Genomic DNA, 24,712 nt, shown 5'->3' with positions numbered 1-24,712 from the left:
AAATATTTCTTAGCATGGCTTGAATCAGAGCCAGGGAGTAGTACAACTGAATCTGCATGCAATCCTTTTCCAGTCACTTATTCTCAAGTAATATGCATCCAATTGAGCAACAATAACAAAAAAGAACCACACATGTACTCTTACAAAACATACTTACAGCATTCAGTAATTTTCAATAAACAAATGGGATGAGACAGATGGATTTGAGAAACTTTGGGTTCATAAGATGTACTCATGTGGAGACATAAATCAAAGTTGCCTTGGGAAAAGATTTGTGAACCAAAGCATCTTAATGGAAATCCTTTCTATTTTTTAAAGGTTATTGTAGCGAGATGTATCATTTGTTTATGCTGTCGGTTCATTGGATTAAGTAAAGAGAAGGACAAAATAAAAAGAGGAACGAAAGAAAAGAGAAATCCATCTGGAGTGAAGACTATATTTATTGTTTTAAACTTTGTACTCACAACTTGATCACCATCATACTGAGAACTCTGTGTACTATAGATGCTTTCTGACAGAACCTACAACCTAATGACAATATGCAGCCCATTACACTGAAACCTGAGTCATTGGGATTTAAAAAAAAAAACAAACCTTTAAGCACATGTTGTGTCCTTAGAGTTTAACAGTCACTTTTTCAAAGGATTGATCTGCATCTTTCTTGGCATCATGGTAATTACTTTTCTTTCTGTTATTTTTAAGATGCAGGCTTGAAAGACACAAAAGGAGGTGTGCTGGAGGTACGGAGGATCACCTCAACCTGAAGCAAACTTAAGCTGTTGTTTTTTTTTCTAGTTAGGAGCAAAACCTATTCCCTCCAATGACTTCAGGTCAGGCCCTTGGGTCATGTTCAAACTCTCTCATTGAAATAGGAAAATACTTGTTATTTGGGCAAGATCCTTTCCAATTTATGAACTAAACTGAAAATACCTGCAAGTGTTTGAGATTTAGTCACTGAGACCCTGACACTACAGAAGCCAATGGGTGTTTTGCCAATGATTTCAAATGGATCAGGATTTCACCTGTTTTCTCCATGTCTGCCTTCTAAGTGGCCAACATCCACTGAATACTAGCCAATATCCACCATCTCACCAACAAATCTTTTCTGCAGTAAATCTGGTATTTCCTTCTACAAGTGACCTGATTTATGACACTATATACATTCTCTTTCTCTTCTTGTCCTGAATGTGTCTTGTAGGATGTGTCTACTCTACCGCAGGAATAAGTGGCAGGAAGTTAAGAGAAAGTGAGAATGAAAGTTCACTGAAACCTATCTATCCCGCAACCTGAGAAATGACAGAGCTAATAGTGGCCCTTTGAAAACAAGTGACCATAGGAAATTAAGGTTGGCAGGGATTTAACCCTTCATGATTCACTTTGGAAAATTTTAAAGCCAATGCCTGCAAGTTTTAACTATGTTTGACATCTAATTAGTCAGCAAAAACAGGAAGCTAAAATAAATCCTTATTTTTCTTTAAGCACTAAGCATTGACAATGGCTAGGAGGTGTTTTCCTGGGCAAAAAGCAAGTGTTCATGACATGAGAAGACAAAAATGTACTGACAGACAGCAAAAAATAACACAAGAAAAATTGCTTGACACGTTCTTTTAGTCCTGTGTGTTGTCTCCCCCTTGTTTATTTTACTAAATTACCAGCCTTTTTGTGCCCAAATGCAACTGTTAAGTAATTGGAAGAGAGGGCTTTTCCTTCCTTAATTGTAGTTTTAATACAGATTAGTCCCAATGGCAATAAAGTGGCCTTTAGTATCTTCACATGAGGTCCACATTGATATGTAATGTATTCATTCATTCATTGCCACAGGACATATTTTCAAAAAGCAGAGCATTTAAAGCAGAACACATATGAAATGCTGTACTTATTCACAGCATAGCGCATTAGGCGGTTAATTGGTCGCCTGAAAAATGCCAGATAAAGTGTAGTTCCTCTGATTTACAATAAGTATATACTTAAGCTTCAGTCCTATGAGATGCTGACCCCTAGCCTTGCTCTAGCAAAGCATTTAGCACAGGCTTAACTTTAAGCATGCGAGTAGTCCATTTAACTTAATGAGGCTACTCATATGCTTCAAGGGAAACATTCAGGAATGTTTTTATGGTCCAGGGCTAATGTACTTAACACCTTATTTTTCACCTGCTTAAAAATTAAGCATGTGCTTAAATCCTAGGCTAGATTGGAATCAGAGTGCCAGCATTTGGCACTTTCTTTTATCTATAGCTTGCTTAATCAGCAATACACAGGGCAAAACTTCTGAAAGGGGGAAATAATGAACAATTTTAAACACTTCAAAGTTTTGGATTTTTTTTAAAATAAATGTTAAATTAAGCCCCTATATGCTAAACTGAGTTTCAGGATGATTGTTCAAGTTTGAAAGCAATTAAAATGGTATTTGATGGGCTTTGTAATGGGATGCATGCCTGTGATAGACCTGCTCTTCAGACAGAATTATTTTTAAGTAACTACTTGTACTTACATTTTAAAAAGGTTTATGAAAACTGAATCCAAATATTTCAAGAGCCTTCAAGTCTTCTTGTCATACATAAACTTTGTACAGTCACACACAAGCACATCTATTTATTTCATAATTAAGTTAGATTATTCAATTAGATGACATGCAAGTTTTACAGGCATTTAATTGTCTCATCTGAAGGGTGAAAATGACATCTGTCCTATGGCACTTCAGTGATTTCTCTTCACAATTTTGTCACCAAATAGATTCTCCCTCTTATGAAAAATATATATTTGTACTGGCAGGAGACAGACTGACATGACACAGTAGACAGAGATTGACATTTGTGACTAGATACCCCCCACACACTTTTTACCACTGCAGCTCTGTACTGTACTTCACATTTGACACAGACGCTGCTTCCCTGTCCCCCTACCACAATAATCTGGGAACGATGAGAATTCAACCCTGAGAGAGGAAAAACACCTTGGAGCAATAACAATATGCAACTCCAAGGGGTTCCTCTTCTATGTCATGTGTGTACTCTCCTGCTCTCTCAAATATGTTTCTCTCTACTGAACATTTACAGTAACTATATTCCTAAAGGAAAGGATAGTTGCAACTCCTGGATCTCCTAATACCCACATCTGACTGAAATTAGGCACTGACAGTGGCACTGTGTGGGCTGGGAGACATGTACCAGGGTAGGGGGGATTTCACAGCTACCTGGCCTCAAGAACAGCCTCTCTCTCTCTCCTCGTCACTGAAACACATTTAGGACTACAAACCTGATACAGGTTTGAGTTAAAAAAAACAAATCCCATTGCATTTACCTTCCCCTTTACACACTCAGGAGTACAAACTTGATACAGGTTTGAGTTAAAAACCAAAACAAATCCCACTGCATTTAACCCCTGCTTAAACACATTCAGGACTACAAACATGATACAGGTTTGAGCTAAAAAAACCCAAATCCCATTGCATTTAACCCTCTCTTACACACATTCAGGACTACAAACATGATACAGGTTTGAGTTAAAAAAAACCCAAATCCCATTGCATTTAACCCTTGCTTACACACATTCAGGACTGCAAACATGATACAGGTTTGAGTTAAAAAAAAAAAAAACCCCAAATCCCATTGCATTTAACCTCCCCCCTCCCCAACCCATTCAGGACTACACACAGGATACAGGTTTGGGTTAAAAACCCAAACAAATCCCATTGCATTTAACCCCTCCCTTGTCACTGAGACACATTCAAGGCTACAAACACTATACAGGTTTGGGTTTAAAACAACAAAACAAATCCCATTGCATTTAAACCCCCCTCAGCCACGACTCTCCCTCAGGGGTGTTTGTACCCGAAAAGGACCATTTTCCCAACTCGTCTCATGAAAGGCATCACATTTACCCCAAGCCCCTTGTCTGCCTTTCCCCCTTCCCCATCCCCCGTGGAGCATTTCTTCCCCAGGCTGCTTTCTGGAGCTCATCTGCTCCGTTCAGCTCCGACTTTCTTGGCAGAGCCCCCCCCCCCATCTGCTGCTGATGTTTGGCATCTGATTGTCAGCTTGGGACGAGCTGCATATTCATGATGGGGAATTAACCATCTCCTGCCTCGGAGGCGCGGGGGCAGTGCCGGCGGGGAGCTGCCCGCGCCCGCAGCCGGGACTAAGTCGTCTTTGTCTGCGGGGCAAGCGCACGCACGGCCCGGAGGCATTTGCAACCGCGGAGGGAAGGAGGAGACGGAGACTTACCTTTGTAGGATAATTTCAGGCGCGGCACGTTGTTCCTCCCAGGCTGGCAGGCGGCGAGGAGCAGCCCCGCGAGCAGCAGCAGCAGCGCCGCCCCGCCGAGCCGGCCCATGCTGCGGGGTCCCGCGGGCTCCGAGCTCCGGCCGACCTGGAACCGGAGGGAACAGGTGATTCAGGGCAGACACGCCGAGCAGTCAGCACCTCCTGGCTCGGATAGGAAAAAAAAAACCAAAAAAAAAAAAAACCAACCAAAAACACCTCCCTCTCCTCCTCCTCCTCCTGCTGCTGCTCCGGCAGGATCAGGGAAACTTCCAGCCGCGGCGGCTGCTGCTGCACGCGGAGCCGCCAAAACAGCCAGGCAAGGCACCGGGTCTGCTGGGGGGGAGCGGGAGCCGCGGTGGAGCCGGGTCCGGGCTTTCCCCGCACAGGTCTCGCTGACAATGGGAGAGCAGGCAAGCACAACCCACTCCCCTTCCCCTGCTGTCACACCACACATGCAAAAAACATCTCGGCAGAGCCTAGAGGAGGGAGAGGAAACCTCTCCCCCCACCCCAGCACGGGGCTGTAAATCTACCTCCAAAAAGCACGAGCCGAGTTGACAGGCTGGCTGGGATTGGCTTGGATTTGACAATTATTTTAGGCTTATCATTTTAAACTCCCCCCCCCCCCCCCCCCCCCATCGCGCGCGCACACACCCCTGAATGCTGCCACCCAGAGCAAGCACATCTCCCGCCCATCATGTAATGCTGCTTGACTAGCTCCGAAGTCAGGGAGTCTTCCATCAACATAACTTTATCACTGAAGCTTTTCAAGCCTTGTTAGGGAAAGCTCCTCTCACCTCCTCCCCCAGCTCTCCGAAAGAAATTCCTACCAAAGCCCACTTCAGCAATCAGTTCAAGACATGCGTAGGTCCGGCCAGGCTTGTAAATTAAATTGGACGATTCTCCGAAGGCTTCTTAGCAGCTAAGCATGCTTTGCTTCATCCAGAAGCCTTCCCATTTCTGGATCACTTTGGTGATCATGAGTTATTTTACCCGCTGGAAGTCCACTAATGAAGCTCTTTTTCTTCTGTCGCAAAGGGAAAAGGAAGACCCCCGATGTCTGCTAAGTGTTAAGCTGTATGTGCAAACACACACAGAAACTCCTTCCCTCCCCTCCACACACATTCACACACACTTTAAAGTGTCTTCAGGGTTGCCAAATTTTCTGTCATGCAGAAGAGTCACCCATGTAAACATAGGAAGTCAGCAATTCCTGGGATCCAAGACATTTAGTGTTTCCCTCTAGTTTGTTTTAAACTCTTCCAGGATGAAAGAGGGTACGTGTATTTTCCCAGAATTGAATCTAGATGTCAGACTGTGATCCTATTATTCACACCGATGACTGGCTAATCATAGAAAAAATCTGGTATGCTGAATTCTTGGAAGAGGGTCCCAAAATCAGTCTGTAACTATACACACCCCATTTCTGACACTCGCATCTCTGTACTAACACAGAATAACATACATTTTCTTTCTTAAACTTGAAACTGAAGTATATATTTGAAAAGCTGGAGCAGGTTTTTATTCTAATTAAAAGTTTAAACACTAATATTGGACAGGGCTTAGGTACTTTTATAAAGCAAGCCCTAAGCATTCTGTCATCACTGCTTTCATTGCTTAATATTCACACTCCAAAGGAAAAGACGAGTTTTCCCCCTTTAACAAACTCCTCTGCTTCCTGAGCTTAATTCATTAATCCCACCACATTGTATCTGCCAGATTCAGCAGTTCTATTGATCAATGGCATTGTTAAGAAAATAAAATCCAAAAATAATGTTGATTTTGGTCATTCCCACACTTGTTATCCTGAGCATTTTCATGCTCCAGGCAGTGGATTAAAGTTCCAAAATGACAAGAGACGCCTGTCTGTTTTCCATGGATTACTCGCTACAGACATTCGCTCTGCAGAGGAATTCATGTCACTTTGAGATTATTTGGAGAATTGGCCTAATGAATTATCCTTTTGTGATGAGCAAACAATTAGAAACAAAACACAAAAGATGCACCACATTCAGGATTTTATGAGAGCACATCATTTTACAATGATGTCGTTACACTCAATTTACTGCTTATTGTGCCAAGACAACACAGCTACCTTCTTTTCTCTTAAGTAAAGAAGAATAAGCAGCTAAAACATATCTTGTACAGAATGAGAATATACAACTTTAGACTGTAACACAAAACGTTGCCTCCAGCTAATACATACTTCGCACAAAAACATATGGATCCCATGGCAGGGATAGTAAAACTCTTTAAGACTGAATTTTGAGAGCGAAAATATTGAAACACTTTATTTTAAATGGGTGTGAGAAAGTTGCTCTCTGTATACCCCTATTCAGGGGTCCTAGTTTTTGAGTTTCTGTGGAAATATGCCAATCCAGAGAGACAGGGAGGGGTCCTCTCCACCAATAAGCATGACAAGGAGCCAATTAGATGAGCATATGCTAAATCTCCCTGCTAAGGACCAGGGCAATGTTTGCTCTTCAGTCATGCTTTATGTTTCCAAGACACCCTGTGCTACTTTTTTCGGCTAGGACAACACAGGTCTATATAGCCACCAACACTAACTTGTACTTAATAGGCACAAAGTGACCTGTTCTCTTGAAGCAAGTGCTGACAACGATTACTCCAGGAAGTCATTGCATCTCCTACCTTATTTTTAAACTGCATCCTAATCTTTTTTTTTTTTTTTTCTGTCTTTATGATGAATGTGTCTATTTGAAAACAATATAGATGATCGGCTTAAAGGAGAAGGAAGAATATTCAGAGATGGTTAAATCTAAAATCCGTCTCTCATGGAAGTACTGGAGAATTGTATCATTGACTGCAAGGATTATTATGTGGCTAATCAATGTGTTGTACAACCGTTCTAGCTCAAAAGAAAAAACAAAACAAAACCCAAGCAATATTTCTTTTGTGCTCTGTTTCCTTTCCTAGTTGCAGATCTAACAGGTATCTTCTGTAGCAGCATTCGTGTCTGCTTGGAAGATGGCATCCCATGTTCTGTTGTTATGCTTCCCAAAAGTGAGATAGGCACTGGGGGTTGTTTAGCATTGCTGATCTCATGCTGTGTGACATTATGAATCAATATTCTTTATACTGCCTCTCAGCATATGTAGCAATTTCACCTCAATGGTCCCTATAAAATTTTATGCTTGGAAGTGTCTGGGCTTTTTCCATTGGCCATCCATCTAGAATTACTCTCTTAATATTTTGTATGTTCATGTCATTTTATGTTTCTTATTAGTTAACTTGTGCTACAGAAATGTCCATTACTTGAGTTGTATTTATTTCAACCCCTTCTTGTGGCTGTTCCTTGCTCTTAGTGCTTATAGAAGCTCCAGAAAAGCTCCTGCTACTGTAAAGAGGTCTTTTTCAGGCCTTCATTTTCACACAAATATATTTTTGCATATTCGTGATCATTTCCTACTTTCTAGATCAGGGGCTGGTAACCTATTAGAGTGGTGGGCCCAGTGCTAGCAACCCTGCCACCCCTGTGGGCTGCTGACCTCCCACCCCTGCCACTGGTCTCCTGCCACTCCACCTACTTCTTGCTCTGTGCCCTGGCTCCACTTACTGGGTATTACTGAAAACCCTATTGAACACCACTGGAGAATTACAAATTTGGTGGTAAGGGCACATAGCAGAAGGCTTAAGTCACTGCTTTAGCACAGCCCCTTCATATCAAACTTTGTGGGCTGGATCCAGACCGCAGGGCATAAGTGGCTCATCCCTGCTCAAGATGATGCGTTGCTTAACTAGATCAGTATGACTATAAATCCTTGCGAGGCCTCCTTCTTGGAGCTGGTTGAGAATTTTTTGATGAACTTTTTGGGGTTTTTTGACAGAAAATATCAATGCGTCAAAACCCAAACTTTTCAGAAAAGTGTAGCACAAACCAAAAATGTTTCTGGGAGAAAGATTATCAAATCCAGGGATCACATTTCTGGTTAAAAGTAGAAATCAAATCACCTCAAATCAGCAAGTAGCCAATGGCAAAGACACTCATTTAGGATATTCTTGGCTAATTTCACACATCCCACTTGAGTGTCCTGATTGTTCTGGGAGCAGGGGTTTCCCTCTCAATGCATCTCAGTGAATACAAAATTATATCTGCATAATCATGGTCTGAAAAATTAAACAACTTTAGGGCCAGAGACACAGACTGATGCTATGGCCCTACTCTCTCACGTAAACCTTGCTTCCCACATCCCTGGTAAGGGCACTGTTGTTTGCTATTTTAGAAAGCAAGAAAGATCAATCCTATCTCATTATCTATTCTATTTTTCTGTCTCACAATATCACAAAAAAATTCAAAAAAGGGGATTAAGAAAAATATTAAAATCTCAAATTTTCACACATAAACTATTCTCTTTCTGTCATGGCCTCTTCTATTTACACACTGGCTTTCACCTTTATTTTTCCACTGTCACTGAGGACTTGTCCTCTATAATTAACTTCAGTCAGCCTGATCTAGCATTTCCTCCTGTGCCATTAAAGGTCTCATGCTTTGCAAGCCGCAGAACTGCATAATGACTATCCCGTAGTGTTGATCACTGGTGCCGTAAAATATCTGATCACCAATGATTACCTCCAGCCAGTTCCTAAAGGATCTGCAACTGGATTTTAAGTACTGAGGTAATGATAATAAGAAGTGACTCCATCATATAGACATCAAAAATTGCGGGGGGAGTAGCAGGCAGGAAGGAGTAGAGGGGTTGAGTTTAGCATTTTATCAGGGTGGACTAGCAAAAATACTTGACTTGTTTCCAAATCTGCAAACGCTCTTGTATTTTGAAGTCTAGACATGACCTCCTCCATTACTCTCTTGGGATACATTGCATTTGGTAGTCTTATTCAAATCTCAAGGATCTATACAATTCCTTAACTTATTTGGTATTAATATTATATGTGACCATACTGTTAACCAAACCAGTGGATATCTGTGTTCTCTCAGTAATACTGAATCTTACCATCTCATAGCACTCAGCTTTTACTTTAATTCTCAAAGCTAATGGGACTATACTATATGTGATGCATGCAGTTTTGGCAGCACAATGGGATCTGTATCAGTGTGATGTGTGTTTTATTCACAGTGCATTTAGGTCTATTAAACACCTCATCAGATTCTTTAAGACTATTCTTTGCATCCTGCTCTGCAGACAGGTTATATGCCCGTCTGAACAGCAGCATTTGCAGATCGCTCTCCAAATCTAAACAAACTTTTTTCCATTATTTCAGACACTACAGAATGGGATCCATCCTCATACACACATGCTCACATAACCATGACACACAGGAAACACTGGTAAGAAACTAATTTTTTTGACCCAGTTCCAAATCTAGTGCATGCATTGGGGTCATAAAAAGGTTATTACACTTGTTACATGGAAGGGGGCAGTATCTGCTCTCTCCAGTGGATAACTTCTGGGGTATTCATCCAAACTGTTCAGAAGCTTTGAATTGCTTTATTTTAAATTACAGTTATTTCAGTCTCCAGTTGCTTATGGATTTTGTCTGCCATGCCATGGATGTAAAAGAATTGGCAAGAGAATATGCACTTTATGGCAGACAAATAAGACCAATGTCAGAATCAGGCTTTTTAAGTCATTAGAGAAAAGCAGATATCAAAGAAATCAAAACTGGAGAAAGAAAAAGAAAACAGCTTACAATCTTCCAGTCCCTCAACCTTTTTCCATCTTTCCAATTATATCAAGAGATAACGAATTTCACCAAGGGGATTATATGGGAGAAGGAGGGTGGGACTCCGAAATGATCAGTGACCGAATGATCCCAACCCGCCTTCATGCCTGACTTCTCTCCTCCTCCTGGGCCACATTATACACGAAGATCTTAGAGGGTTGGTCTCTTTGGCATTCATTGCCACCTTAAGCATTTATTATAGAGGCCTGACAATCATAAAGTAATTATTTTTACAATGCTCCAGTAGGAAAATGCTGTTTCCCTGACTACAGCTGGGGAGCTAAGAGCAAAAGACACTAAGTTCTTGTTGTTATCCCAACTATGTAGCTGATCCAATAAAATATATGACCCTAAGAAATTCTTTCCTCTCATATAATTTCTGGACTATTGTGGTTACATCATCAATCTTACACTACCTGATATTTAAAGTATTTTATGACTTAGGCACCTAAAGGATATAGATAGATGCCTAATGAGATTTTTCAAAAATGTCTAGATGGTTTTGAAAAGCCCAGTAGCTTCTTACCTGCATCCTTAAGCAAGCAATACTTTTTATAATCTGGTCCTGGAGAAAAAGGGACACCTTTAAAATCACTGATGGATTTCAAAAAGCTTGGGGAGTTTTAATATTGGAAAAATTGTTTTATCAAGTTCTACAGAAGAGAAGGCAAAATGATGCTTACTTGGAAATCTGATGGACATTTTTGGAATTTTCTAAATAAAGGATCTTCTTCTGCCTCCAAACCAGAAAATGAGAACAACTTTTTGAATATGTAATTGCAAATTCTATGAGTTTAAGAATTAATTTGGAAAGAATTTGAAGTTTGGGGGTAGAGACAAGTGGAGGATAGTAGGATCTGTATTGTGTGGGGGGAGGAAGGAGTGAATTATAGTATAGAGATGAGGAAACATGGGGCATTAGGGACCTGTCAGAAACTGGGGAGGAAGGGGAAAGGATTCTAAGACTTCTGTGGACGTTGACTTTGGTTGTGGGAGCACTGTTGGTGGGAGACTGGTATCAGTCTTTGTGTATATTTTGGAGGAATGGATGTGTTTTTGAATGTTGGATCTGGTAATTTATCAGTTTGATTCATTAATAAATAACATTTAAGAAATCTGGTCCTAAGTGACTTGACCAAGGTCACACAGTCTGTACCAAGATGGAGGCTAGCTCCTGGGTCTCTCAAGTGACAAGTTAGGACTTTAACCACTGGGTATTTTTTCCTCATAGGATAGGGAAGAAAATCCCAAAAATCTTGCCCTTCCACTCTGTGAAGTCATACTTCACCAGTTCTTTATAGCTGGGACCCATCGCAACTGTCTTTTAAGCCCTGTGTGGGTTTCCTAAGCATCTCTGCTGGTAAGTGTCAAAGAAGTTGAAAAAGATGAGCTGCATTTTCTGTGGCAGCCATTCATCGCCAGGCTTTTAAATATCCGAGATGCATTTCTGTCGAGCTATGTGCAAAAAAAATGCAAATAAAAACCTCACTGAAACATCTGTTATGATCATTGTTCTTTCTTGCCTTTTTTTTCCTTCTCTCACTACTGAATGGTTCATTAGTATATGAAAAAGACATCAGAGCAACAAACTTATAAAAACTGGTTGTCATCATCACACATTTGTCCAAGCTGACTTTCCAGACTAGAAACGTCTTTTTTTTAATGAGGCTTTTCTTTTACAGGGAACTGGAAGTCTGATTCTGTGTGGGTGCAAGCAGCGTTTGGAAGATCAAGGGAGATCACACAAAATGCAGGAGCTAAGTACTTGTTACATGTTTTTTGCAGCCAAAAAATGATAGCTATTTAATCACAACTGAGATTTTCTGTGGAAACTGGAGGTGGTAGGTAAGCTGCAATAGTTCAGTTGAACTTCCAATAATTTGACCTCTGTGAATGCTTTTAGTGCCAGCAAAATGTGAAAGCATGTGTGTTACAAGGGGGGGGGGGGGGCAGGGCTCAAAGGAAAACAAGCTCTAAGAAACTATTAGCTAACTTTTCCCCCCCTGTTTGTCCCCAATGAATAGAGATTTAAGAGAGGGACGCTAGTTCTATCCCTCCATCGGGCTGAACTTCTAACCAGTTCAGAAAAGCTCCTCTTTATATTATTTTCTTATTTGTTCCTGTGGCATCATTGTTCATGATATTTTAAGCAGGTAAACAGAGACAGAAAAGAAAGGCTCATTTCCTCCATAGTTGAAAATGTTGAATTCTGAATCAAAGTTAAGTCAGTGTTGAACCAACTTGGTATATAAAACTTAGCCTTAGAAATGTAAGGATGGGCTAGACACACGTGCATGCAGCACTAAAGGAATTATTGAGGAAAAACCTACAAATCTAGTTGGTTTTCTGTTCCGCAGGTATACTAAAAATAGTTAATGTATGAGCAGTGTGAGTGATGATAGAGATCGAGACTGCAGCTGTATGCTGAGATTGAGAGAGAGGGAAATCATGGAGCAACTTACATGTTCCTGACTCCTCATAGTGAATTTTTCTGTAGCCTGTCAGCATAACTTAGAGTAGTTTGGGGGTTGCGCTTTAGGTCTGTGCGAAGTGGGCAGTATTCGCTTCAGATTCGGCAGATTTGGGGGACAGTGATTCGATTTTTTCTTTTTTTTTTAAAGGGCTGGGAGCTGGGGCGGGTGGGGAGGCCATGGGGGGGGGCTGGGAGAGTGGGGGGGTCAGGGGTTCATGGCAGAGCCCCCATGCAGCGTGAGCCAGTGGGTGGCGGTGGGGATTGCCCCCCACCTGGCAGCAACCGGTGAGTCAGGGCTTTTTCTTTTTTTAAATGACCAGGAGCTGGGTTTGGCAGGGCAGCAAGGGGGAGGGGGGGGGGGGCGGGCTGGAAGAGTGGGTGGAAGCCAGGGGATGGGCCTGGCAGGGGTCCTGCTCCCTCTGGGTCCAGCTCCCTGCTGCAGCCAGCATGGACTGCCTGTATCACCAAAGCTCTCCGAATCTTTTCTGAATTGACTCTGAGAGCTTCGAAGCAATTCAGACCTTTTAAATGGTCTCCGTGATTCAATTTAGATTCAGAGATTTGGCTGCCAAATTGGGCCAAATCTCCTCCAAATTGAATCAGCGCCCGAAGCTTTGCACAGCCTTATTGCACTTACACCAGAATTATGTTGTGTGAGAACTGTTGCCCACAGGTGCACCCCTTCCCTCCCCACAACACGCCACATCCCATCCCTTATGCAGGAGTGAGGTGGATAGGAGCCACTAAAACAAGATGATGCCACCTGAGAGTTTCCCCATGCTGGTGCAATTCTCAGCTCTCTATGCAACATCAGAATCTATCACTTTGTAACACCATAGCAAGACTAACTGGCTAGAAAAGGGTGAGAAAATATGGACCGGTCCATATTAGTGAGGCAGATCCTTGTTTTAGGTAAATCAGGGTACTTTCATGAACTCTGGTGGAGTTGCACAAGTTTACATCAGCAGAAGATTATGTGCATGTATGTTTGTATGTGCGTGTATGGATATACATGCATGCATGTGCACACGCACACACACAATGTATAATATAATCAGTGTCTTAGGTCCATTTTCTGCAGCCTTTTAAAATACATTACAGCTAGATCCCTTGCTGTTGTTTTAAATTTTCTTTAAATCTTATATGCATCCTTTAGCTGTTTCCTGTAATCCCTTGTCAAACTATATATTTCTTAAAGCTTTACTTAATTTTCTTTTAAACTATAACTATCTGTCTAAAAAGGTTTTTTTCTTAATTGTTTATCTCCACCTTCATGTGAAACCGAATGAGACTATGTTCATGAAAGACAAAAATGCCATTGTTTTTACTGATTGGTACAGACTAGGAAGCGAGGGGGAGAAATGAAGCATCTTCTGAATACAAATGAAGAAGATGGCAGGTTGGTCTGTGAGCATTTAAGTTTTGAAGCTACTAGTCATTTCCTTTGAACAACTGGCAATTAGGGTGGCCATCATAAAGGACAGTCCAGTTTTCCTCTGTCCTCTATTGATAAACCAGATGTCTTTATGTCCTCTATTTTTCTCTTCAAGAGAAAAATAAAAGACATAAAGGCGTTGTGTTTCATAGCAATAGAGGACAGTGTCGCAGAAAACCGGACTGTCCCCTATGATGGCCACCCTACCGGCAACCCAACCCCAATTCCACGCTGAAAGGAAAGGAGAAGTCTGAAAACGTGCTGACTCCTGCAAGGTTATTTTACATTGGAGTCCCAGATAAAGCTAATACATAAAAGCCCTGCCTTTTTACTCATTTAAAAAAATGCTTTACCTGAGATACAAATTTACCAAAGCTTAACTTCCTTCTAAACAGACCCTTTTAATTGCTGTTAAAGAGGCTTGAAAGTACTTACATTATGTTGCTAACAATAGGGAACAGTACACCAAAACCTAGAATTAGTCTCCTTAAAGGGTTTATTATGATGGCAAAAACAACTGTTTAGAGGGCTCCTGTGCACCCAAAAGGTATGCACTGTGCTTCAGCAAAGGCGGGGGTTTACAGTGAAAACTGGTCAGAGGAGAGTAGGAAAAGAAAAAGGACTATGACTTAAACGAAACATGCTCTCCATTTTTCTTCCCAAGTGCTGAACGATACGTGACGTCATATGAAGGGTGGTAATGCCCCCTTTTCCACGTTGTGGGGAACGAGTGTGTTCTGCTTCATGGGAATGCTTTAGAGCCAAATTCTCCTCTCAGTTCTCCTGATGCAAATCCAGAGAAGCAAGAATTCATTCCAGTTCCCTTGAATTTCTATTAGTGTAACCAAGGGCAGAATGCGGTCCTTAAAAAGCAGCTGTCACCTTATGGAAAACCTTGAAAAAGATCTTATTTGGGAACAAGTGTTCTTCTGTGTCACATATTTCTCTCCATTTTCCCCCTCATTCTTTCTTACTGAAGGCAGTGCCCGAAAACAGGATTGCCGTTGTTTCTTAAGAATTTATTCGATTCTGTCATTTATTTTCCACCTGACATCATAATCCTCTGTTTGTGACATATATAATCATTTTCACAATGCCTAACTGTGATACCACAAGCAGGGCTTAAAATATGATCCTAAAAATGCATTTTACTGTGATATCTTACATAAAGTGGTATCAGTTTACAGTCCTGAGATGATCATTTCAGCCAAGCGACATCAATTAAGTTTTCATACATGGGAGTGGTACACTCAAAATAATTCCCTTAAGACAATTCCCTCTGGAGTTTACAGTTTCTTGTGTTGACCTTTTAAAAATATTTCCACTTTCAAACCAATGCTTGCTTAGTAAGTCAAACAGCATTGCCAAAGTAGAAAATATTGCACATGCTATGGAGTCTAGTCCCCTGCAGGAGCCAAAGTCATAACAAGAAGATGCTTAAAAAAAGAAAAATCAAACAGAAACATAGCAGAAACTGTTCGGATACCATAGTGATGAGCAAAGTATAGGAATAAACAGAACAGAGGTATCCCTCCTTGTAGGGACTTGCCAGATGAAGGCAAATTATGGAACATGTGAATCCTAGATGACAATTTTGTCCTTATTTCTGTCCTGGAATAATGTGGGCTTATCTTTTTACTCTACTCACTCTGCCATCCTTGGCAGTTTTCATTGGAACTACTCAAACACATTGAGTTAGCACATGCTTTGTTGGATCAAGCCCTAAATAGGCTGAAAAACTGTTATGGCTAATTTCCCCAAGATAATTCTTAGCAACATAGAGCTCACTTTGTTTCTCAACAAATTTTGAATATAAAGAAAAAAACCTGGAGAAAGGCAGAGGTTAAAGAGAGCATGTTAACGGGATCTGCAGACCTGCTGTTCCCAACAAACAGCCTCAGACGTCAGAAAATAGTATTCTACCTAAGCGGAGATCATGGTGACTCATTCAGCCAGATGTGGAAGCAAGATTTGCAACCTTTCACTGTTTACTGTATATGTGGTGGGAGGCTGTAACATCATTACACAGAGATTAGAATCTTAATTATCTAACAGTCATCACCCACATTAAATATTAGACCAAATTCAATAAAACAGGAACATTTCACAATTAAATGAGTCTTTATTTTTTTCTCTCAGGGCAAATATTTTGCTTCCCATATGATGCCTAAAAATGCAGGCTGACAGGTGGAACATGTGAACAATTAATTTAGGAGTCAATATGTTGTGTCCGATTTTCTCCAGCCTTCACTGCTCAGCAAAGAGTTCTGAAATGCCCATTATCCTGCAATGAATTTTGCTTTCCTAGTTTAAGAGAATTCTGGCTGGCGTAAAAGCCAATTTTCTTCCTGGTAGAAAATCCTACTATAATAGCTCCATCTGGTTGCACAGATACAAATGATATTACTTATAAAAGAAAACTTTTCAGTGCTATCATCTCCTCAAAACCATGTGCTCAGAGGATGATCATGAGATGGATCCCTGATGACATGAATTAGTGTATAGAATATGTTCTTTTGGAAAACTTTAATACTGAGTGCTGCATGTTGATGCACTCCAGTGATATCACATTGCAAAACTGATTTTAAAAATACCACAACTACAGTATGAATAAAGTTATCCATTCAGTTTGCCACACCAGTCTCATACCATGGAAATCCATCCTAGATTTATTGGCAGCAAATTACTGCATATGTGAAATAAATCAGTAAAAGAAAGCAGCATATCTTTATGGCTTTCAGCACATCTCTTGTGGAAACAGCACTGAAAATACAAAACCTACACTACTCATTTCTTCTGATAGTTAGTATTTAAAACAGCCATTTCCCTAAGATTCATATTTTTCCTGAAACTCCATTCTCAAGAAAGCTTAAACAAAACATTCAAAAAGCAATTCAATAAAGGACCTGTCAGAATTCTCTTTACATAAAATAGTATTCAACTACTGCAAGGAATGAGACTTGAATCTGTCACTTTTATTCAAAAATAAGGTCTGGACTTTAAATAAATATAAGGCAAAATCTGGTTAAAATTGAGTTGCTCAGATGAAAATTAAGAGCCTTTTAATGAAATGCATAGGAGGATTAAGTTGCATCTAACAAGTGGCAGAATATAGCACTTTGCTATCTAGTAGTGCCTGCACGATTTGCTAACACAGCAGATATAACAAATGTCTTTGCCTAACCCATTTCAAGAATATTTTCATTTAAAATAACATGATTGAGTACATTGCTCTGTTCATAGCAGAGATATGTTCAAATGTTTATATCAAAGTAATTAAATTGAGTTGTTTTAAAGCATTAGAAATAGCTCTGTAATTGCCATATTTTCTCTGCTGTCGTTTTCAAGTCTTGAGACTACAAAGCAGCTTGTGAGCTCTCTGTGCAGGCTATTTCATCTTTAGTTGTTTGACCTTTTTATTTTTGCTCCCTCTGATTACATGAGTTATAAAAAACTGAAGTATTTTTTTCTGGGACTGTGGTATTCCCATATGTCCTTTCCAACACCAGGCATAAAGAAAGGCAAACTAACTAACTGCTATTATTATTGTTATTACATAGTATCATACGTATACCTGGTGGTGCTGTGTGAAGCTCCGGTCCCTGATTCGATTCCTCGGAGATTCGACCCAATTAGGTGGCGGAATCTCCGAATCCGAATCGAATCAGGAGACCTTTTAATCTCTCCGAATCAAATTGGAACCTTCCAAATTGGTTCGGAGAGATTTGGAAAGATTTGGCAATTCAGACATAGACACAGCTTTAAATGTTTTTTTCTACATACCTCAAAGTACCAGGCAGCACTTCTGGTCCACTTCTGGGTCTGCTGGGGAGTGAGCAGGAGGTCCCCCCCGCACCGTGCCCTGCCGGCTCAGCAGCTGGTGCCTCCTGGGTCTGGGGGAGTGCAGGGGGACCCCCATGCCTTTTCTGGTGGACCCGGAAGCGGACCAGAAGTACTTCTGATTCATTTCTCAGTTCACTGCTGAGCATGTGGGATCCCCTATCCGTGCTCCTGTGGGACGCTCCATCCATCCCAGCATCACAGCATTCATGAACCATGCCTGGTACCTCGAGGTATGTAGAAAAAACATTTGAAGTTGTGTCTCTGGCTGAATCGCTGATTCTCTGAATCAGCATCAAATCTTCAGATTCGAATTTGGCCAAATCAAATCGGGGACAGTGATCTGAATCAATGAATCAAATCACTGTCCCTGATTCAGGCTGAATCTGAATCCAAATAGAATATGGCCTGTTTCGCACACTCCTAATACCTGGCATGCTACAGAACACATAAAATGGACTTCTTGAATAATTAAATTAACAAATAAATCAAGCATTAAAGTTTAATTAAAATTATTGTGCTGATACCAGAAAGACATCTTGCAAGGTTTTTTTATGATACATAGCTGAAAGGGGCAAACCTAAGCCAAAATGGTTTAAGTGGTCTTGCATGGTCTCCATCTGAATGTTTTAAAGGGGCAGAATTTCAGAGGTGAGTTCTCAATACAGTCTAAAGGTCTCTCAAGTTAGGCATAAAAAATTGAGGCACTCAAAAAAAACCCCAAAACTGTAAGTCCCAAATCTTTTGGAAAATACTAATACTAGAGGCCAGGGCAAGAAAAGAAACTAGTCGGAATTTTGGTTTGGTTCCTTCCTTTGTAGTGGACAAATGATGGGGAGTCTTTTTTACCCCCACCTGAAATAGTCAGAATTTTTTTTTCTCAGGTTGCTTGGTCTCTTCAAAGAAGAACTTCCTTCCATGCACTAGGTAGGAATACCAATGATTTTCTCAAGGCAGACAAGGTTCTTTGGGTAGATGTCATATCTTTTATAAGACCAATTAAATAGTTAGAAAATTTGTTTTTTGCAAGCTTTTGGGCACAAACACCCTTCTTCAGGCATAAGGAGAGTCTGCCATTGTTCTGTGTTCTCCTGGATGGAATAGAAACCAATATGCAAAATGCAGGTCTGTGAAAATGCAAATGTGTGGCAGTGGGGGTCTGAGGGATGGGAGACAATAGGAGTGAGACAGGTCAGGGCAGGGGGAAGGAGGAATGTTGAACTGGTGATAGAATGTATCTGGTAAAATGCAGACAGGTTACCTGGGGTTATCAGATGGTGAGAAGGTTATAATGTGCCATAAATTCAATGTCTATATTCAGTCCATGATTTTTTTGTATCCAGTAGAATTATGAAGTGAAGTTTGTAGGTTCATCTACAAAAGGTGTTTTCTAGAAGCCCTTTGAGGATTAGAACTGAGAGATTGGAGAGAGAATGAATCCCTTGTGAGAAGTGCGCACCCACAGGTAATTGGGTATTTTTGTCTTTGATAGATTTTCAGTGTGCATTCATTCTGGTACGCAGTTGTTGTTTGGGTTCTCCTACATATTTTCCATTAGGGCATTTAGTGCATTGGATGAGATGTATTACATTTCTGGAGATGCAGGTATAAGACCCGGGACTGGTGTTGCTTCTGTTGTGGGATGTAGTTATTGTGGGGGTGGTGGAGATGTGTTGGCATGTTTTACATTTCTTGTCTCTGCATGGTCTGGAACCATTCGGTGTGCTTTGAGCCATAAGAAGTTTGCTTCTGGTGATAAGGCTGGTGAGGTTCAGTGCTTGTTTAAAGGTTAGGATGGGTGGCTCTGGAAAGATCTCTTTAAGAATTGGGTCTTTTTTCTAGTATGGGCTCCAATTGTTTGAAGATTTTCTATATAGATTCCAGTGAAGGATGGTATGTCATAATCAATGGTGTGCGATTTGTGGGGATTTTTGTTGTACTGCAGCAATTCTTCACATGGTATCCGGGTGGCTCTTTCAAAAGTGCAATCTATTTCCTCATCTCCTGTTCCCTCAGACCCTCACTGCCACACATCTGCATTTTCACAGACTTGCATTTTTACACATTGGCTTTTATTCTACCTAGGAGAGCACACAAATACCAACAGACTCTCCTTATGGCTGAAAAGCTTGCAAAAAACAAATTTTCCAACAATGTTTTTGGTCTAATAAAAGATATCAGATCTACCCAAAGAACCATGTCTGCCTATGTCCTTAGACCAGCACAGCTACAAGTAAATCATTAGGGTTGTTGGTTAAGTGATCTGGTTAGTAAAGTTGATGGCCTAACACTCTGGGGATAGAAGACAGCCTTCCCATGGACTGAGACCTCATAGTGGTGGAGAGGCTAGTTGTGTCCCAATGATCTTTAAAAGTATATTGCCAAGAGTCTCACACTCCTGGTAGGGTCATCCATGGTGAACAGGTCTGAGGGGAGGTTCCAGAAAAAGCTTGTTCCAACCCCAAGTCCTCAACAGTGGATCAAGCAATGGAAGGTGTAAGGATTTCAGTGACTGTGAAGACAGAAGAAGGTTGCAGCAAGATGGGGTTCTCGTACCATCTAGGGTTCTCCCTGACCACTGGGTCCGGATCTCTACCATGCCAAATTGTGTAGTTGCTGTTTTTATGTACCATCCTCCTCTTGTTAAACAAAGTTATGTTCAGGCTTCTACTACATGAAACAACACACTCTCCTGCACTAACCTCCAACAGCCCCGCAGCAACGGACCAGTGGTGACAAAGACAGGACTAGTGAGTCTGGCAGTCTCCAACCACAAACCTGCATGCGGGTGGTAGAAGCCTCATGGTAGTCTTGCACCTGGGCTGAGACAGGGGTGTAATTCACCAGATGATATTCAGCAGTCCTACTCAGGATCCTCTCTGCTCACCCTACATGGGGCAGGGGCTAGAAAAGGTGCCGTAATACCTGGCTGTCTTATCTATTCCTGGTTGGATAACCACATCCAGTGGGATCACTGTCTCTGTGGTTGAAATCATAAGACGATAATGATTGTCACAACATGAAACATTTACACCTTAATGGATAACCAAGATGATGAACAACCAGAAAGAAGAACAACCACCATCTGCAGGGAACATTGACATTGAATCTCTGAGTGAGACAAGATAGCTGGATAAGAGTCAGCTTTGGGAAGGGAGTAGAGGCAATACCTTCTTCTGGGAGGGGAAACTGGCCTAGAACAGATGCATTCACAGCATTGGCTTTGCCATCAAGAATCAGTTCACCAGTAAGCTTAGGGAGCTCTGTGAGCATTAACATATGATCCCGTGTCTTAAACTCAGAAACAATCATTATGCTACTATCATCAGTACATATGCCCCAACGCTTGGTGCCGATTGTGACAAAAGCACCTTCGAGGCCCGGTACTAGTATGGCCGCGCCCTTGTCTCTGGCCAAACCACCCACCTATTTCTCCTGCCACACCTTGTTGATAAATTATTGTGATGTTAAATAGGGAGGAGGCTGCCCTTCATGTGCCCAAATGACTGTGGGTGATAAGTACACACTCCTACCATCCCTACATGTGTCCCTTGCCTTGCTTATGTCTCACGGTGTGTTCTACCTCCAGTTCAAACCTGGGTCAAACTAAACACATAGTTGGGTCTCTCCCATGCTGCCTTCTCAGGCCACACACACACCGCTCCCCTCTCACTGGGGCCTCTTGCACCCCACTGGTTCTCATCCGGTCTCTTGCAGACTGCCTATTGAAGCCACACTTACTCCGCCCTACTTGAAGAGATCCTCTGGCTTTTCTCTTCACCCCTCAGTAAGCCCTGGTGTGGTCTTTTGGGCCTCTCCTGTGACCCTCACCCAAATGGGACTGACAAATGCTCAACTACGGGCCTACATCGCCCGTGGCCTCTCACCGGAACACTACGCTCCTCTCTCAGACCACAACTTCACCCCTTACACAGGACCTGGGGTCTTCCACTCCTTAGGACTCAGCCGCTCCTCTCTGAATTTAACTGGCCCCCTAACACCACCCTAAAACTCTCAGAGTCTGGGGTCTTACATCCCCTTGGGCTCAGGTGCTCCTCTTTGAGCATACCTGGCCCACCTTCAGGGTCCAACATCCTATGGGACTCAGGCACTTCTCATAAGCTTACCTCCCCCCCGCCCCCAGCTCTCCTGGTAACTCACCCGAAGGTGGGGGAAGGGGTTTAGTTGCCCTGACCTGTCTTACACTAGGGAAGTTCTCAGTCCTGGTAGTTATGTGGCCCTGCCCCACAACAGACAAGACCACGAGGCCACCCTATTCTGGCAGGATGCATTTTAGGTCATGTCCAGGACCAGTGAGGCCTCCTCATTCCCCCTAGTCCCACCCTTACCTCTGAGTTGTTCCTGGGGCCAGAGCTCAGCAGGACAATGTTTCTTCCCTGCTGGCTGATCTCACACTGCTCTGTTCTTATAACAGAGCTCTCCAAAACAGACACTCTCATCAGCCACCTGGCAGCACCCTGCTCCAGCCCTGAAGGTGACTGACACCCAAGAGGGTGTTCTGTCACACCAATGACTTCAAAAAATAATTCTACTCCAACCTTGGCCATGTGCTAACTAATACTCACAAGAGGGACAAGATCATTCTCCTTCATGACTTCAATGCCAGAGTTGGATGTGACCTGAAACTCTGGAGTGGCACCATTGGGAAGGAAGGAGTAAGGAAAGCCAACTCCAGTGGCATCCTTCTCCTGAGCAAACGCATGGAGCACGGTCTTGTCATCATGAACACCATCTTTAGAAAGAATGACAAATACAAGACTACCTGGAGACACCCTCACTCTAAACACTGGAATCTCCTTAACTATGTTATTGTTAAAGCCTGTGATGGAATGGATCTCTGCATCATGTGAGCCATTAAAGGAACACACAACTTCTGGATAGATCAGTCTTGTCAGATCCATTAGGAACATCCGGCTTGCTCCCAATCACTGAAAACAGCCAAAAACAATGCAAAGGGTTCTCAACACCAAAGCTCTTCAAGGCCTGCATGTGTGTAAACATCTCCAACAGCATCTCCCTGAGCTCCTTCCCCTGTCTACAAATGAAGGCAATACTGAGGAACCCTGGAAGGAGTTTAAAACTGCAACCCTTATGGCCTGAGCTGAATCCATTGGCTATACCATCTGTTGACACCAAGACTAGTTTGATGACAGCAGTGCTGAGATCCAAGCCCTCCTTGACCAGAAGAGAAGGGTTCATTCTACCAGAAAAGATGACGCTTCATCTCAGCAGAAGAAACATATATAGCCTCCTTAAAACTGAAGCTCAATGAAGGAACTGGGGAAATCAAAATCGGTGGCAAGATGAAGTCAAGGAGATTCAGTCCTATGCTGGCAAAAATTACATGCATCTCTTTTTCTAGGAAACAAAAGCCACCTATGGCTCAATTTCCCAAGGTCCTACTTCCCTGTGATTGCAGGATGGCTCAACACTTCTCTAAGATAATGAATGTATCCAAGCTATATAAAAACAGCACTTCTTTACTGCGAGTTGATTCTAATGGACCAGTGAGTCCATCCCTCAACACCATGAAAAGGGACCCTCCACCAATCCTGTATCCCTAGAGGTTTGGTCTATCATCAAGAAAACAAAGAACAACGAGGCTACTGGACCAGACGGCTTACATACTCAAATCTACAGGGCTGGCAGTAAGGAATTGGTACTGAAACTCCATGAATTTATTTGTCAAATTTGAAACAAAAAAGATCCCAGGGGACATGAGAAATGCCAATATTATGACTCTCTTCAAGAAAGGAGCTAAGTCTGCATGTGGGAATTAATTAAGGTATCATTCTCCTTTTCACAGTAGGGAAAATCCTCACCCAAATCCTCCTGAACTGTTTTCTATGTCTTGATGAGGAAGTCCTGCTGGAAATCCTGATGTGGTTTCAGACCTCCTGTGGGGCTACTGACACGATTTTTGTTGCAAACTGGGTCCAAGAAAGCTGTCAGGAACAACATCATCACCTGTATATGGCCTTCATTGACCTTACTAAAGCCTTTTGCAAAACCTTGCAGAAATTACTGGACAGATGTGGATGTCTTGATAAGTACATGAAGAGCCTAAGGCATCTCCATGACCAGATGAATGTGTCTATTAAATGCAGCAGATCAGAGACAGATCCATTTGTCATCCAAACTGGGTTAAGCAAGGATGTGTTATTGCCTAAACTCTATTCGTTATTTTTTGACATCATCCTGATTCTCATTAAGGACTGCCTTCCTTCCAGAATTGACACTGAATACCAAATAGATGGAGGGCTTTTCAATCTGGGATGTTTTCACTCAAAGTACTCAAAGCAACCATCCTTGCCCTTCAATATTCTGATTGTGCCATCCTTGTGCATACTGAGGAAAGCCTCCAGACCATGTTGCATCTTTTTGGAGAAGCTGACTGAATTTGGGCCCTCTCTCTGAACATCAAGAAGACTAAAGTGCTCTATCAGTCTGCCCTAGGCTATGAATGTGATTCTGCCACCCCAAATTACCATCAAGGGAAAGATCCTGGAGATAGGGGAAGTGCTCAACTATCTCAGTAGCCACCTGTCTCAGAGAGCGAACATTGATGAGGAGATCCAGCACAGGATCCAGTGAACAAACGCCTCCTTTGGGAAATTGCTTTGGTGTGCCTTTATTCGTTGCAAGCTCTGGAAAGACATCAAGATCTACAATGCAGTCATTATTCCCACTCTCCTCTATGATTGTGAAATGTGGGTGACCTACCATCATCATCTCAAGAGCCTAGAGACTTATCACCAGTGATAAGTCCTCCACATCAAATGGGAAGATCTCTGCACAAATGGCAGCATCCTTGTTGAAGCCAACATTACCAGCATTGACTCAATGATCCTCAAGCACCAACTTTGCTGGACTGGACACTGTGTATGGATGCTCAACTCTGGGCTCACAAAGCAAGTGCTCTGCTCCTGGGTGTATAATGGCCTAAGATCTCATTGTGGCCAGAGAAAACGTTACAAGA

The 24,712-nt window shown here is 42.0% G+C and overlaps 1 protein-coding gene across 3 annotated transcripts in view; it reads right to left on the bottom strand.

Annotated features, from left to right (window-relative positions):
* Positions 1–24,712, bottom strand: part of SEMA3A (semaphorin 3A) — a 464,022-nt gene that overhangs the window by 233,436 nt on the left and 205,874 nt on the right. For 2 of the 3 annotated variants that reach the window (XM_059725813.1, XM_059725814.1), the window contains one exon: positions 4,224–4,368. In XM_059725813.1, the coding sequence (XP_059581796.1) occupies positions 4,224–4,332 (109 nt within the window). In that variant the 5' untranslated portion in view covers positions 4,333–4,368. Of the gene's footprint in view, positions 1–4,223; positions 4,369–4,469; positions 4,807–24,712 lie in introns of those variants that run through there. The other variant, XM_059725815.1, reaches the window with a different exon arrangement.

This window comes from Alligator mississippiensis, chromosome 4, assembly GCF_030867095.1.
Source record: "Alligator mississippiensis isolate rAllMis1 chromosome 4, rAllMis1, whole genome shotgun sequence".
NCBI lineage: Eukaryota > Metazoa > Chordata > Crocodylia > Alligatoridae > Alligator > Alligator mississippiensis.
This window is presented reverse-complemented; position numbering and strand designations above follow the sequence as displayed.